This window comes from Protopterus annectens, chromosome 6.part0, assembly GCF_019279795.1.
Source record: "Protopterus annectens isolate FY-2018-M chromosome 6.part0, PAN1.0, whole genome shotgun sequence".
NCBI classification, from domain to species: Eukaryota; Metazoa; Chordata; order Ceratodontiformes; family Protopteridae; genus Protopterus; species Protopterus annectens.
This window is the reverse complement of record NC_056737.1, coordinates 178,518,255-178,533,254: the sequence shown is the minus strand read 5'-3', so window position 1 is coordinate 178,533,254 and position 15,000 is coordinate 178,518,255. Positions and strand designations below refer to the sequence as shown.

Below are 15,000 nucleotides of genomic sequence, written 5' to 3'. Positions count from 1 at the left end.
GGCAATCATATATTTATATAAATGACAACAAACCATACTGACATAATCCTAGTTGCAAATATTACACATTACTTATAAACTACCCGTGGTAGTGGTGCTGCGGTAGCATTGTCACCTTAAAGCAAGACGTTGTTGCGTCGATTCTCAGCTAGAACGTCTTCTGTGTGGAGGCATGCGTGAATGGGCGTGCCTTCGTTGAAGGTTGTGCGTCAGGGCTGGTAACTCGGCACGTAAAAATCCACTACCAAACATTAGCGGACCGGAGTTCCGCTGTGGCGACCCCTAACCGGGATAAGCCGAAAGACACAACAACTTATAAACTACCCAATCACTGTCAGTTGACTATTACATATCATTCAAATCCTGTCTTCTTTTAAACCTCATTACTCCTCTGTAAATATTGTTCCCACAATTCCCATTTTTTCCTATGTAATTTTCTCCTACACTTTTTTAAAGATCTCAATTCCAGTTGTTGTGTCTCTGTTACTATAGTCACTTCTTCTAGTACAGTTGATTAAGACTTTGATTTCCATTTTCTTGTATTAATTGTATATAATTAGACTTAGCAAGGCCATACTATGTCTAGGCAATTCCAATTCTGTATCATAGCTAAGAAAAATAATTTCCCTAGTTACACCAATTTTCTCACCCAGTATCTCTGACAGAGTAGTCTGCAGGGAATCTTTAAAGTCTGCCAACTCATTACACTCCCAGAAAATGTGTTCCTAATTACCCCTTTCTTTCCCATCACACCTGCAACATTTGCTGTCTACCTGAGGAAAATCTTCTGGAGTCTAGTTGGGGTACAAAAATAGATATGTAAATATTTCCAAGCAAAAATCCTAAATCTTCTAGATTTTTTTGCATATTTGGGAGACATATATATATATATCCCCCATTATTTCTTTGTGAAGTGCTTATCCAATATCTCTTCCCAATCCCTTTAAACCTCCTCTGATTGTTTCTTATAGTTATCATGCAATATTTATATGCTGTACTAATTTTGCCTTTTTTTAATGTCAGCTTCTGATCGAGAGTCTACTAAAAACGCTACCAGTGCTGGTCTTTTGTTTAGGACCTCCCTATACTCTGATAATCACTGATAGGGTAGGCATTCTCTAACCTACAGTCCAAATAAATTCTTGGTGTCTTCCCATTCTATTACCTTTCCCTCTCTAGTTATTTTCTCCCAATACCTTGGTTCCTTTGCCAGTTTTCTCCAATAAATTCCAACCCCCTCTTGCCTATTATCTGAACCCTAATTGCTGTCAACCCTACTGGCAGAATCTCCTTTCTCAATCCCTGTGTTACCTTAGTTCTTGGAATTATTTCTGCTACTTTATGAATATAATATTCTGTATGATTATTGTTACTCTTCTTAAAGAACTACATCCAAAATCCCTGTCTCTCCTTGTTTCTTGAGCTTCCCTCCTGGTTCATCATCATCCCTTTCCACTCTGAATTAGAGTTTTCTTCTTGTGCTATGTATAGGAGCCTTAACTGTGTAGCTCTGAAATATTCCTTCAAATTGGGCAATACCAATCTGCCTTGTTCTATTGGATTAATCAGTTTATCCCACTTGACTCTGCTGTCTTCCCCTCCCAGATAAAATATTTCAGCTCTTAATTAATTGCTAAGCACAACTTTTCCTCTGGTTGATAAAAATATGCCTGACCTGTGTATAAGACTAAAGGAACTAAAAACATTTTAGCTGTTTGTATCTTACTATCCATATCAAAGAGCTTCCAATTTCCCAGTTTTTGTATTGTCTTTTGTTTAGTCTCTTCCCACATATCCTTAGCTGCCACACCGGAATCATTTTTACTCCTAAATACTTCATTTTATCATATCCCCATAAATATTGATATTGCTGAACGAATTTGTGTATGGGTACATAATTTACCATTATTGCCTTTGTTTTAACTTTATTAATTTTGTATCCCGAAAAGATTTGAAACTATCTCAAAATATTCCACAATACTGTAATCTCCTTTTTTGGTTTTGTCAGGTATAAAATAATACATCTGCAAATAATGCCAGCTTTTTTGACTACAACGCCAATTTTATCCTTAAATTTCTGAGTCCCTTATTTTCTTTGCCAGTGGTTCTAAATATAAAGCAAATAACAAAGGGAAAGAGGATACCCCTGCCTGGTTCCTCTGCTCAAGTAGAAATTATTAGAAAGGACCCCAGCTGCCTTAATTTTTGCCTCTGATCCCTCATATATCCTCCTAATTAAACTTATAATTTTATCAGGGAATGCAAATGCTTCCATTGCCCTTCTCATAAAGTCCCAGAGTCCCAGGTTACACTGTCAAATGATTTCTCTGCATCAAGACCCATCAACAACAGTGGTATTTTCTTACATTTTGCTTCCTTCTGGATCATCAATGTTCTGTTAACGTTGTCAAATATTTGCCTCACCTCCACAAAACCACACTGATCCATATATATCAATTTTGGCATCACTTGTGCCATTCTTTTAGCCATTAAATGCATAAACAATAATCATGGTTTAGTATTGAAATGGGCCTGTATGAAGTTTGAGCTAATGGATCTTTACCCTCTTAGGGTATTATAGATGCCAATACTTTCTTGCAGGAATTTAGTACTTTTCCTCCTCTTAAAATCCTGTTAAACAAAACCTTTCAGATCTTTATCAGTCCCCCCATCTCCAAACTTCCACAGAAATACCTTCTATTCCTGGGGACTTTCCTGTAGATTGGTTGTACATCACCATTTTTATCTCATCTCCTGTCCTATTAGTAATTCAGGCTCATCTACCACTAAACTTGAGATATTTAATTCTTCCGTAAACATTTCTATTTGTATTTTTTCTTGATTTCCATATTTCTCTGCTTTATACAGACTTTCATAGAATTTCCAAAATAATTCTAACACCTCTACAGATCTCTTGTTATCTCCCTTGTAATAGCCTCCCTAAGTTTGGCAACAGCACTTTCTATTTTCTGTTGCCCGAGTTGTTGTGCTAAAAGATTTTGTGCTCTACAGTTATTATCAAAAAACAGTTGTTTAACGGCATTCTTTCTAAACTCATGCATATTACTGAGGTAGCCCTTTATTTTCTGTTTAGCATTCTGAAGCTGCTCCTCTTCTTGTTCTGTGAGATTCACCCTATTGTGCAAACATTTGTCACTCCCTCTAAATAATTCTTGTTACCTCTTAACCATACCTCATGTTCATTTATTTCCACCCTATTTTTAAACTCCACTTTAATTTTATCCCACTCCATAGCTATATTATCAGAAGAAACTTCTATCTTCTCTAATAGCTCCTGAATAATTTCCAGTACCCATTCCTTAAATTCCTCGCTCTTCAACAGGTGGGAAAACACCAGTGTTTCATTTTTATTTCATTATACTGTATTTTTATTTTAGTTATTATTGGTGCATGATCTGAAATAGTTATTGGGTGCATATCAAGACCTTCAAGTAAATGCACTTGTTCCTGTTAAATGTATATTATCTCTAGCCTAGCACAGTTTTTGTATCTTGGGGTATAATATGTAAATTTACACTGAACTCCTAGTACTGAATTCACATCTTCCATGCCAAATATTTTCATAATTTCTTCAAAAGTCTACCCTTCTTTGTTATACTTTCCCATCTGTGACCCCCCCAGGCACATCTTCACTGCTGCAAATCAAATTCCAGCCCTCACCTATAAGTAATATTCCTTGCTAAAAGCTGGTTATTTCTCCCAGATTTTTTCTTAAACTCCATTATAGCAGTTTTAGGTGGAATATAAACAGATGCCAATGTAATCCTCCTCCCTTGCCAGTAGCCCTAGTACTACAAATCTACCATTATTATCTTTTTTTATCCTCTTCTGTCACGATTGTAGCTCCTCTTGCAATTAATATAAGTACCCCCCTTTTCCTTTGTCCCAGGTATTCTGCTGAATAACCATCCTGAAATCTTTTCTTTATCGAATTCACACAGTCAGGTCTTTCTAAGTGTGTCTCGTGCAGCATAGCTATTTGCACTCTACATTTTTTTAATATAGTTTACTACTCTTTCTTCTTTGTATTTATCTGTGAGACCATTGACGTTTAAAGCCATTAAAGAAAGAATGATTGTATTAAAAAGTTATTATTCCCACCTTTTATGTACAACAGTTTTTTTGTTAAACGTCTAGCTTCAGTTTTTGTGTTACATGCGTATACTGCTTGGCAGGTTGAACGTTTACACAGTTGTTTCTTGTCATATGCATTTGAGCTTATGTCACATCTTACAAAACATTTTGTTCTATTGAAAGCCGTCAAAAAAACACACCCAATACCCCCCTAAACCTATTAACTTAATACTAACACACATAACTATGAACATCTTCAAATACTGAAGTTTTGCCCTCCTAAAAGGAAAAAAAATGTCTCAAACTGACAGCCCCACTTACAGACTATAGTTAACTTAAAAGAAAGGTTATCCATGCTAAGACACATGGTGCAGCCTGTGCTTCTCCTAAGTGCTGTCTGGATTTGTCTTATCTTTATAGCTCCCCCAGCTGAGAAAACACCTGAATGTTTTCAGAGAACATTATCTCCTAGCCAATTTCTTTTTTTTTCTAGTCAATTTCTCTTTATCAGACTGTATGTAGCCTGTTTCTCTTTATCAGATTGTCTCCATGGAGACATGAGGACCAGATACAGAATTGCTACTAAGCACATATTTATTTGCTAGAAAAAAAAGCCTTATAATAGTCAACATTATTTTCCTTTACTTGCTTTCACTTAAAACTTGTTACTAGATCAAGCTAAGGGCAAGAATAAGAAAAAGCAAATTAATATTTCTTTTGTCACGCTCTTTTAAACAGATTTTTTTTTACACTGCAGTGCCTAGACTTCTTAAAACTGAACAAGGAGAAACAGAGAAGAAGTGGGTAAAAAACAGGAGCTCTATTACACTTAAAAACAACTGAGAAAACTTTATTTTATAGCATGCAAAGAAAATCATGTACTATAAAAATAATACTACCAAGAAAAAAAAAGTTTTGTTTTACTTACAGTTAACTTTCTCCCTCCTCTTTCCCTTCCCTAAGTATTTTTCTGAACATTAATGACATGAAGTAGGGCACATATTCAGAGTCCTCCACAAGTCCAACAAATTCCAGAAGAGTCCAATATTTCAAGATTTTCTTCTTCTGTCATATTTCACTAATATGCTTATTGCTCTGCAAGCCCATATTTGCCAGTTTCCAAGTAACTGGTTTTATTCTTGTTCATCTTCATCTCCCAAATCATGTCTCTGTTTCAATTCCAACATACTCTTGATTCTTTTAGTCAACTCTTGTACTCCCTTCCTTCTCTCAAGCATTTTCCACTGAAACATTGGAAAAGGTTTCACTGGCAAAGTCTCTTTGTAGTCTTTATGACCAGAAGAACAAAAATCAGAATCTCCTTCTATTTCACAGCTCACCTTTTGTTGGACAAACTTTTGTATTTCCTCCTTAGCATGTATTTCATCAAGAAAAAAAAAACATTCCCTCCAGGGAAGAATATTTTGAGGATAGCTGGGTACAGCAGTTTGAATCTCATGTCTGCTTCTTGACATTCCCTGAATAGTGGAATAAATGTACTCTTCTTCTGCCTGGTGTACAATGAGTAATCATTCTCCACAAACACTCTGCTGTCTCTCTCTTTTAGCAATTTGTCCTTCTGCCACAGTTTTATCAGAATCAACTCCTGCTTGTAGGAAAGCATCTTTACACCTCTGATCTTTGTAGTTTTATCACTCATCTAAATATCTGTTTAAAGCTTCTTCCATTTTTTCCAGCATTTTATTTGGGTTGCTATACTCCACCAGTGTTTCATTTTTTAACCAGGTCTATGTGCAGTTGTCTTATACTTTCCTCTAGGTTACTGGAAGTCACATCTGGAGCTCGCACTGCTTTTTGCTGAACAACTGCAGTACTTTTCCCAGTCAGTGTTTTTTTTTTCCTCATCCTTTGTAGCTGCTCTTCCTTTAGGTCCTCTGTATTTCTTTTTCCTGGCATCTAGGCACGGCACTTACTAGTAATCCAGTTACTGAAATTTACCCAGAAACACAAAAGTCCACTGGCCTACTCTGCTGAGTTTCTTTTTTCACACATGGAGAGCTAGAATTAAGCTGTTACTCAATATGTAGTCATCTTGGATGACCTGCATGCACAGCAGTTTTGTTCGCTTTCTTCTATGTTTTGACACAGAGATAGAATTCCATTTTACCAATAGAAAACAGTAACAAGATATTTGCTCTTGTGAGATACCAACGTTCAAATGCAAACTGAAGAACAGACAACCAAAATATGGCACCAGAGTCCCCCTGCAGCCATTCCAATGTCCCATTACCTGGCTATTTCGCCCCATTTACCATAAACACTAATGTGCATATTGCTTCACTTCTGCAATGATTATTTGGATTTTATTTTTACATTTTATAGCACAATGAACAAACACTAAGACATCTGCTAAACAAAGCAATACTGTCTCACAGACTTACAATGAAAATAGACTTAGCATTAAAACATCTCTGCCCTTGAAACTCACATTCATTGAAACAGCCCAGAAGCCATTTCTATTTGGGGTCAGCAAGGTCAATGGTCAAGATGCTTTTGTTCATTTTTGTGCATTTAGGGTGGACACAACTATCCTCAGAGTGGACTACAGCAATATTAACTCCCAATTGGGATGTCTGCCTCGAAAGGTGATCAAAGGGAGCTCTTCCTCTATTCCTCACACTGGATCAGAGTAACCAAGAAAACTAAAGGTAAGGGTGATTATAGCCAAAAGTTCTCTCCTCCCCTTCTTTTACCCTCCTTTTCTTCTCTCATTACCCCTCCTAAATGTTATATCCTAAGAAAAATATCATACAGAGAAAGAAATTCAAAAGCACCTCCAAAATATAATTGTGTAATATATCCCGTATGCCCTCAAGGGACTCGGTTATTATCCTAAATTATTGTTGGCACCAAAAAGAGAATTTCAGGTCCTTTTTAAACCTGAATAGATGAAACACATTTGCCCTTTTGCATGCCCACCCTTTAGTAACTCCTTCAATGTCTGCTCAAATAAGACTGGAGTTGTTCTTCATAACCTCACTATGTTTATTTGGCTATATGGCTAACAAAGCAGTTAAGATGTGCCCTCTATTTCAGAATAAGGGCCAGCCATTATTAGTTTTAAACCCTTTCCTTCTGACTCATCTCCAAAGTAAGGCTGTTTATGAAGTGCATGTCAATTGTAACAGCTTATCTGAGGCTTCAGGGTTCCAGAGATTTCCCTGATCTACATGAATGGCAATTTGTGGTGCATTGATAGATAATTAATCAAAGAAAGACAGTTTCTTCTTCATTCTGTCTACTCCTAAGGGTTACAATGAACTTTGCATAGTTTCTGCTTCTATGAGCACAGGTACTGACATTTATAGCTTGCTCCATAGCCACTGGATCTGTTAAGTAAGTTTGCCCCTAGAGAAGATTCAATACATTAAGTTACCATGACAACAACTTCTCACAACCAGCATGAATTTCACAGTTCTGAGACTGATAATAGTAGCCATTGCCATCGTACATCAAGACAGTTTTCATATCCGGGCCTCCAGTAGGGGACCAAGGGAATAACGGTCTCAGAAGAAAGACTTTGTGGATGCAGTGATAAAACTATCAAAGTTATACAGAACCTGTATGATATGGTGGTGCATTCTAACTACCTTATGATGGGATAACAATTCCCACAGGAACTTCCAGCAGCCATGTGATACTGATATGTCCAGCCTTCAATAGGACCTGCACTGTGAAGGAAGAACAATCTAGAGATTATGGTCAAACAGAGTATCACTGGAATATTATCTTGCTTATCAGAGTCCTGAAAAGTGGGCAGTGCTTCATTCACTTCCAGCTCCACAGAGGTTTCATTTCCATTTCCGAAAAATACACGTTTTTTTCTGCATTTTGCTTAGAGTCATGAAGGCAACAAAAACATTCAACAGTACCTATTGAAGTGGCTTTCTAATTGTATTTTGTTGTTATGAAAAATATAAAAAAAATTACAGTTTACTCTAAAAGTATATTCTAGCAGTGTTGTTAAATCTACTGATTTATTTTAAAATGCCACAAGTAGTTTTCAATACAAAATGCAATGAGGAATACAAATGCATAGAACAACTAAAGCCCATGTACATAGCATCAATTCACAACACAAATTCACAGTAATAACAGAATATGTTGAAAAAAAGGTAATCATTACATTTTGCTAATGTAATAATCAGAATTACTGCAGTATTGTTATGCATAGTGGTTTTGCAAGATTGCTTCTACCAATAGCAAAATGCACACGCAGATAATATATTTTAGTAAACTGTCAACCAGATGAGAGGTGATGGGATGGGAGTGACACACAGACATGCAGAGACTAATAATATATTATACTTTAATAATGATTTTAGTAGTTTACTGTCTGCACGCATACACACACACACACACACACACACACACACACACACACACACACACACACACACACACACACACACACAGAGCAGCAGAAATACCTCTAGTTTGTTCAGGCACCAGAATGAACGAAACACCAAGCAGCATATAACGCACCATTCCCTTACGAGCAGCAGCAGAAATACCTCAGGCAGCAGAAGGAACAAACCACCAGGCAGCATAATACACCATTCCCTTATGAATAAGCAGCATAATTCTGTCCACTAAAGAAACAAACCACCAGGCAGCATAACATACCATTCCCTTCATAATTCTGTTCACCAAACAGCCTCTTGCAGGCAGCAGCATAATTCCAACCAAACAGTCTCGCGGCTTGCCGGAAATGCACGCATGTCATTGAGCTAGCACAATTCCGTCAGGCTGGCATAGAGGTAGCTCAATTCAGACAGGACGGCAGGGTGTTTCACGGAGCTGACTGCATGTGATGACGTCAGCTGAAAATGCCGGGAAAAAATTTTAAAATAAAAAATGCTGGAATATTCAGAAATTAAGGAGTGCCACTTGGGAATCGTGGTACCGCATTATTTGGACCCCAAAACTCGTTAAAAACCGAGTCATTTGGTACGGTTGGGAGGTATGTATAGAATATGATCTTAATAATACATTGCCTCTTGCAAAGTGCTGGAATTGTGCTACAATGAAGCAGAAGTCACTGTTATATCACTTAATGATGTTCTGCCAGAATTAGCAAACCAGCACCTTAAAAGTTCTAGCAAGTAAACATCTAAATGCAGATTCAGTGCAGAAAACAGAATAAATGTTCATCAAAACTAACCCCCCCCCCAAAAAAAAAAAAAACATCTAAAAGCAAAGCACTGTACGTAATGAAGAGATCCTGGATCTTAAGTACTACTTCTGCCTTAAAAGAAACTATGGAGGAAACCGTGATTAATTACATGAAGGAACAATTCACAGTAACTGCAGATGATGTCATCATTTTCTTGTCAAGAAGAGACATAACTTTTAAACAAAGACTGAAAAAAAAAAGAAAAAGAGAGAAAGCCAAAGATGCACCTTAAAAATGTTCAGAGAACACTGATCATGCAAACCAGGACTTAAATTCAGGCTTTTTCTCAGAGAACACTGACCATGCAAATGAGGATTTAAATTCCTGCTTTGTTAACAGTAAGCAAAAGTTCTGTATTTGTTCAAGAATTTCAGCTATAATGCTTAAATCATAGATCAATAAAAATTACATGTGCTGGACAACTAACCTGATAGCTGGTGGGTTTCCTGGGCTGCAGTTGCTTTAGACAGACACCAAAAAGAGAAAAGGCAATGCAGAACAGCAAGGAAACAAATGTGAAGAGTGTGACAGGGCGTACTGGACCTGCAGTAGGGGCAAGAAGCAAATGATTAATAATGACTATAGTGCAGATATGCTCTGTTTAAGGAAAAAATGTAAATTATTGTCATTTTGCTATACAAATATACACGATAAAACATTGCTATAACTCAAAAATCTACTGCTACCTAATACAGTTATATTTCTGATATGATGCCACAATGTCACCATCATTTCAATTTCATCATATCACCAAGTAACAAACTAAAGTACCAGGTAAGCTATCATGTCAACAAAGTTCTGTGATGGCTACTACAAAAAGTGCAAGGCACACTGCACTTAATGCAAGATGCATCTGTTACAGTACCTAGTAAAGCACACTGCGCTGTCAAACTTCTCAATCAACAATTTGTGAAGTACTAGTAATCCAGTTCAGCTTTCCTCTGTCTACCAACTTCTATTGAAAACTTCTTGAAAACAAGAAAATGCCTATCAGAAAATGGATTTTCCTCTGTACGGCTAATAGCATTTAAGTTGGTCAGTCTTGCTCATGATTAATAATTTTATCTAACTATTGCTTCGTTATTCACACTCAGCATTTCTGCATTTTCCATAATAATTTTGTGAACTGCTCTTAAGTCAATGAAGCTCTACATTAAAGGATGCATGGCACTCTGTGGGTAGTTGACAGTGACATAACTCTCCACTATACAGATTTTCTTAGCATGTCCAAATTTTTGGCTCATATTATTTTTGGCCTGTTTCTCATAAATGTCATTGTTTTCTGGCAGATCACTGGGATGATATGAGGACTGAAGTCAATAAATAATGAGATACGTTAATGTTTGTTAAAATAAACCCTGTTACTCTAGAAACTTTCTAAGTTTATAACGACAATATTTAAAATATGTCCCTATTTTTGGGCCTTTGTCCCTCAATTTTGTTGGGCTTTTGTCCAGATATCTTGCACTAAGAGGTTGTGAGGTATGGACAGTGATGAAACTAGCAATTCCACTGTCCCCTAAAGGCAAAAACAAAACAAAAAAAAAAACAAAACAAAAAAAAAAGTTCTCTAAATCATATTACAGGAGAATATATATTTTTTTCATTTTTTCTGTTTTTTTTTAACTGTAGCAAGTGGCTTCTACAGTCTATACCACATATGCAGCACTAAAGTGCTTTATTCCTGACTGCAAATGCAATACATACTGATTCACTTCTGAATGCCGATAATGCACTAAAGACTAATTGGCCTCTGCCTATTCTGCCCCCCAACAAAGAGCAGCCAGTGGGGCAGCCACCTTCTCCCTACCCTACCTAAACCTCTGGTAATTGAATCCTATTTCTATCCCCTTCTTCCCCATAATCTGGCAATGACCATAATGGGGGGTTGGTACTTTGGTTATTTAAGCTGTTGTGACTCTGCAGTAGGGTTGGTCAAACCTTGTAGTGCAACATTATAGTACTGTGGCCATTTATTCACTGACCATGCATATGGCTTGTTAATGCTGCTGGTCAGACCATACACCACCTATATTAAAACAGACTTGAGACTATGTGGCTGGAAGAGCCTCATTCCTATCTCCCCCTTGCCCTCAAACCTGGCTCTGTACACAAACAGATTCAGGATTATGGCTGCTAAAACTGTGACCTTAAATGTGTCATGTTCCCATTACTAATCAGACCCTACCTAACTTCAAAAAGTACAACTGAGTTCTGCACTGCAACCATTATTGGCCTTCATCTGACCTGTTTCAGCAGTGAGGAATTTGAACATCTACTGTTATGGGTAACTGCAACTTACAGAACTGTACTGTATTTATCATTCCCACTGCTGCAGTAGCCTTTTGGATATATGGGTGATTACCAAAGCCTTTCCAACCTGGCAGGAAGAAGGATGTGTCCAGGAGCCCCTTTTCCTAACCAAGCCAGTGCTGAAACTGGAAAAGGACTCCAATTTCAAATGTTTTGTAAAATTATGTCAGAGGACCATGTTGCTGTCTCTAAGAGTCTACCTCTTTCCAGTATGCCATCATAGATGCCACGTCTCTAGCAGAATGTGCCTTGATACTGCCTGGAACAGATACACCATGGTAGGAATAACAAAAAAAAAAAAAAAAAGCTGAGGACAACCATCTTGGAATAGTCTGTTTTGGCATGTGTTGTTATTTGAGTTTCACATCATAAGAAGTAAACACGTAATCCACTTTTCTAAAGGACTTAGTTATGTCAGGATAGTACCTGTGCACATCCAGCGTATGTAGAATCCTTTCTCCTTGGTTCTGAGCATTTGGATACAACACTGGGAGACACTAATCTCTGAAACAAGTCTGGACATTAATAAGGGATTTATTCTTAATGTGACCCTGTCTCTTTGGAATCCCACACATTGTTCACCCACCATTACAGCTTGCAACTCAGATGCTCTTCTTGTAGGGGTTCAGAACAATAAGTATTGTCTCTCACGAAATGAACCTTAAATCAGCATGATGAGCTGGCTTAAATGGAGATATGGTTAAATTTTTCAGTACAAAGTTAAGATCCCAAGAAGGAGACACCTGTTTTCTTGATGGACTCAGATGTAAAACCCCTTTCAGAAACTGCTCTACCAAAAGGGAGAGTAGACATGCTGAAATGGCAATTAGATGAACCTTGACAGAGAAATAAGAAAAAACAGTGGATAATAATTCACACAAAGATTTAAGAATCAGTGGTGCATAATCCTTGATAGGGCTCTGGTTATCAGCTAGGCACCAAGTAGAAAATCTCTTTTGCTTGCCAATGTAAAATTTTCTAGCAGCAGGCTTTCTTGCCTCCTTTTGTACTTGTTACAAACCCTCATGAAAGAGTTGCATAAAATTTACTGAATTATCCAGGCAGTTAGTTGAAGTTGTTTGTGACTGGGTGTATCAAACTCCCCTTGTCTTGTGTGAGTTGATCCAATCTGTGAAGAAGCTTGTGGTAACAAAATATATTTGACATTTATGTGTTTTGGTCTGTCTGAATAGTTCCACAGGCCTTGCACCTTTACCGCCATAGAAACTGCAATCTGAGGTGTCTGTAGTTACAGATTGACTTGGTACATGAGGAGAAAAGGAGGTGACATGGATTTTAAGCAATTTGCTATCTCTACCAGTGCAGTTCCTTTTTGACAAAGCATGAAAGTGGAATCTGAAATTCCAGAGGATGAGAATGTTGAATCCATGTGTTTTTTTAATGGATTTTTCTCAGGTGTGACCTGGTGAACGGTAATCATTAGAATCATAGAACCATAGAAGCAATGAACCCTAGGATTCTGAGACGTTCTCTTGTAAAATTCTGAGACTGTCTGGAGAACCTCAGAAATGTCTCCAGATAAAACTCACCTTTTCCTGGACAAGAAAAGACTTTAGCTGAGAACTGTCTAGAAGGCAACCAAGAAATACCATCCTGTTTTATGAAGTCAAGAAGGATTTTTGAACATTGATCTGAATCTCCAGATTGGTAAGGAGAGAATAAATCTATATTAAGGACTCTTGACATCTGGGAGAAGACTGCAAAAATAAGCAAGTCATCTAAATAAGGAAATATTTGAATGCCTTGCAGTTGGCAATAAGTTACTGATGCAGCTAGCTAGTTTGTAAACACCCCCGGAACTGCAGATAACCCAAACTGTAATGCAGAGAACAGATAATGTGACCCAGACACAGAGAATCTGTGAAATGTTCTGAAGCTTGTGTGATGTATGATTGTAAGCATCCTTTGGCTGTAATGTTTACCATGAAACTCAAAAGAGTGATGACAGATAACAGACTCTGAAGGGTCAGCATTTTGAATTTTGCTAGTTTCACAAACTGGTTAAGAAAGTAAAGATCTAGAACTGGTCTCCATGAAAGCTCTTTCTCTGGAACCAGAAACAATCTGGAGTACAAGCCTTTCCTGCGTTCATCTAAGGACAGTGGTTCTATGACTCCTATGGTTAGCAAATATTGAAGAACCTGAGGAAAAAAAACTCTGATTTGGAAGGGGGGAGGAATTCTTGTGAAATGTGGTATGTGTATCCTGTGTCAATTGTAACCCTCCTGAGCCACTCTGAACACCCAAACGTCTGACATAATCTGTAATGTTCAATACTTCAAATACTGTTGGTTTAGACTTTGATTTCCATTTTCCAGTAAATTGTTTTTTTGGAACCCACCAAAATTAAACTTAATAATTCAGATCCTGTATCCCAGCTCAAAAAAGTAATTTCCTAAGTTACATCCACTTGCCCACCTAGTATTTCTGAAAAAGTACTCTGTAGGGAATTTTTTAAAATTTGCCAACTTATTACACTTCCAAAATATTTATTCTCAGTTATCTCTTTCCTCCCCATCACACCTCTAACATTTACCATCTACCTGAAGAAAAATTCTTTGGAGACTGGGGTATTAAAATATATATGTTAATACTTCCAAGCAAAAATATTAAATCTTCTAGACTTTGTTTCATATGTGGGAGCCATACATATGTCCCCCCACTTCTTCCTTGTGAATTAGCTGTCCAGTCTATCTTCCCAATCTTTTCTAACCATTTCTGATTGATTTTTATAGTTATTGTGAAATATTTTATATACCCTGCTAAGTATCCCTTTTTAACAGCAGCTACTGTTCCAGAATCAACTAAAAACTCTACTATAGCAGGTCTTTCACTTAGGATTCCCCTATCTCTTTCTCTTTGCTTATACACTGATATCAGTCCCGGACAGGGAAGCCAGTCTCTAGCCTGTAGTCCAAATGTCTTCTTGGCCTCTATCTGATCTGTTACCTTTCGTTCTCTAGTTATTTCCTCCCAATACATGGGTTCACTTGGCAGTTTTCTCCAGTAAATTTCATCCTCCTCTTGCCTATTCTCTGTACCCCTAACTGCAGTCACATGGGTGACGGAACCACAGAGCAAGGGGGCCCCCCAGTTTTGCATCATAAACAGATCATCTTATTTTAAAAAAAAGCTGCGGCTCAAAAGACAGATGCAGCTGAATACATTTTGTTAGAGACAAGCAACCACGAATGGCAATGCGAGACAGCGAGCAAGCAACTAAATACTTTCCATCCCATATTGGCAGCTGCATAGTTGCTTGCTTACCCTCTCGCTTTGCCATTCATGATTGCCTGGCTCTAAAAAAAAAAGGGGGGGACTTCTGGACTTCTGCTGGTATATTAAGGTCATTCCCACATTTGCTTGTCCTTTCC

The 15,000-nt window shown here is 37.5% G+C and overlaps 1 protein-coding gene across 1 annotated transcript in view; it reads right to left on the bottom strand.

Moving 5' to 3' along the window:
- Positions 1-15,000, bottom strand: part of TMEM63C (transmembrane protein 63C) — a 2,716,247-nt gene that overhangs the window by 118,107 nt on the left and 2,583,140 nt on the right. Inside the window, exon 24 of the mRNA XM_044073895.1 lies at positions 9,720-9,835. Within this exon, the coding sequence (XP_043929830.1) occupies positions 9,720-9,835 (116 nt within the window). The remainder of the gene's footprint in view (positions 1-9,719; positions 9,836-15,000) is intronic.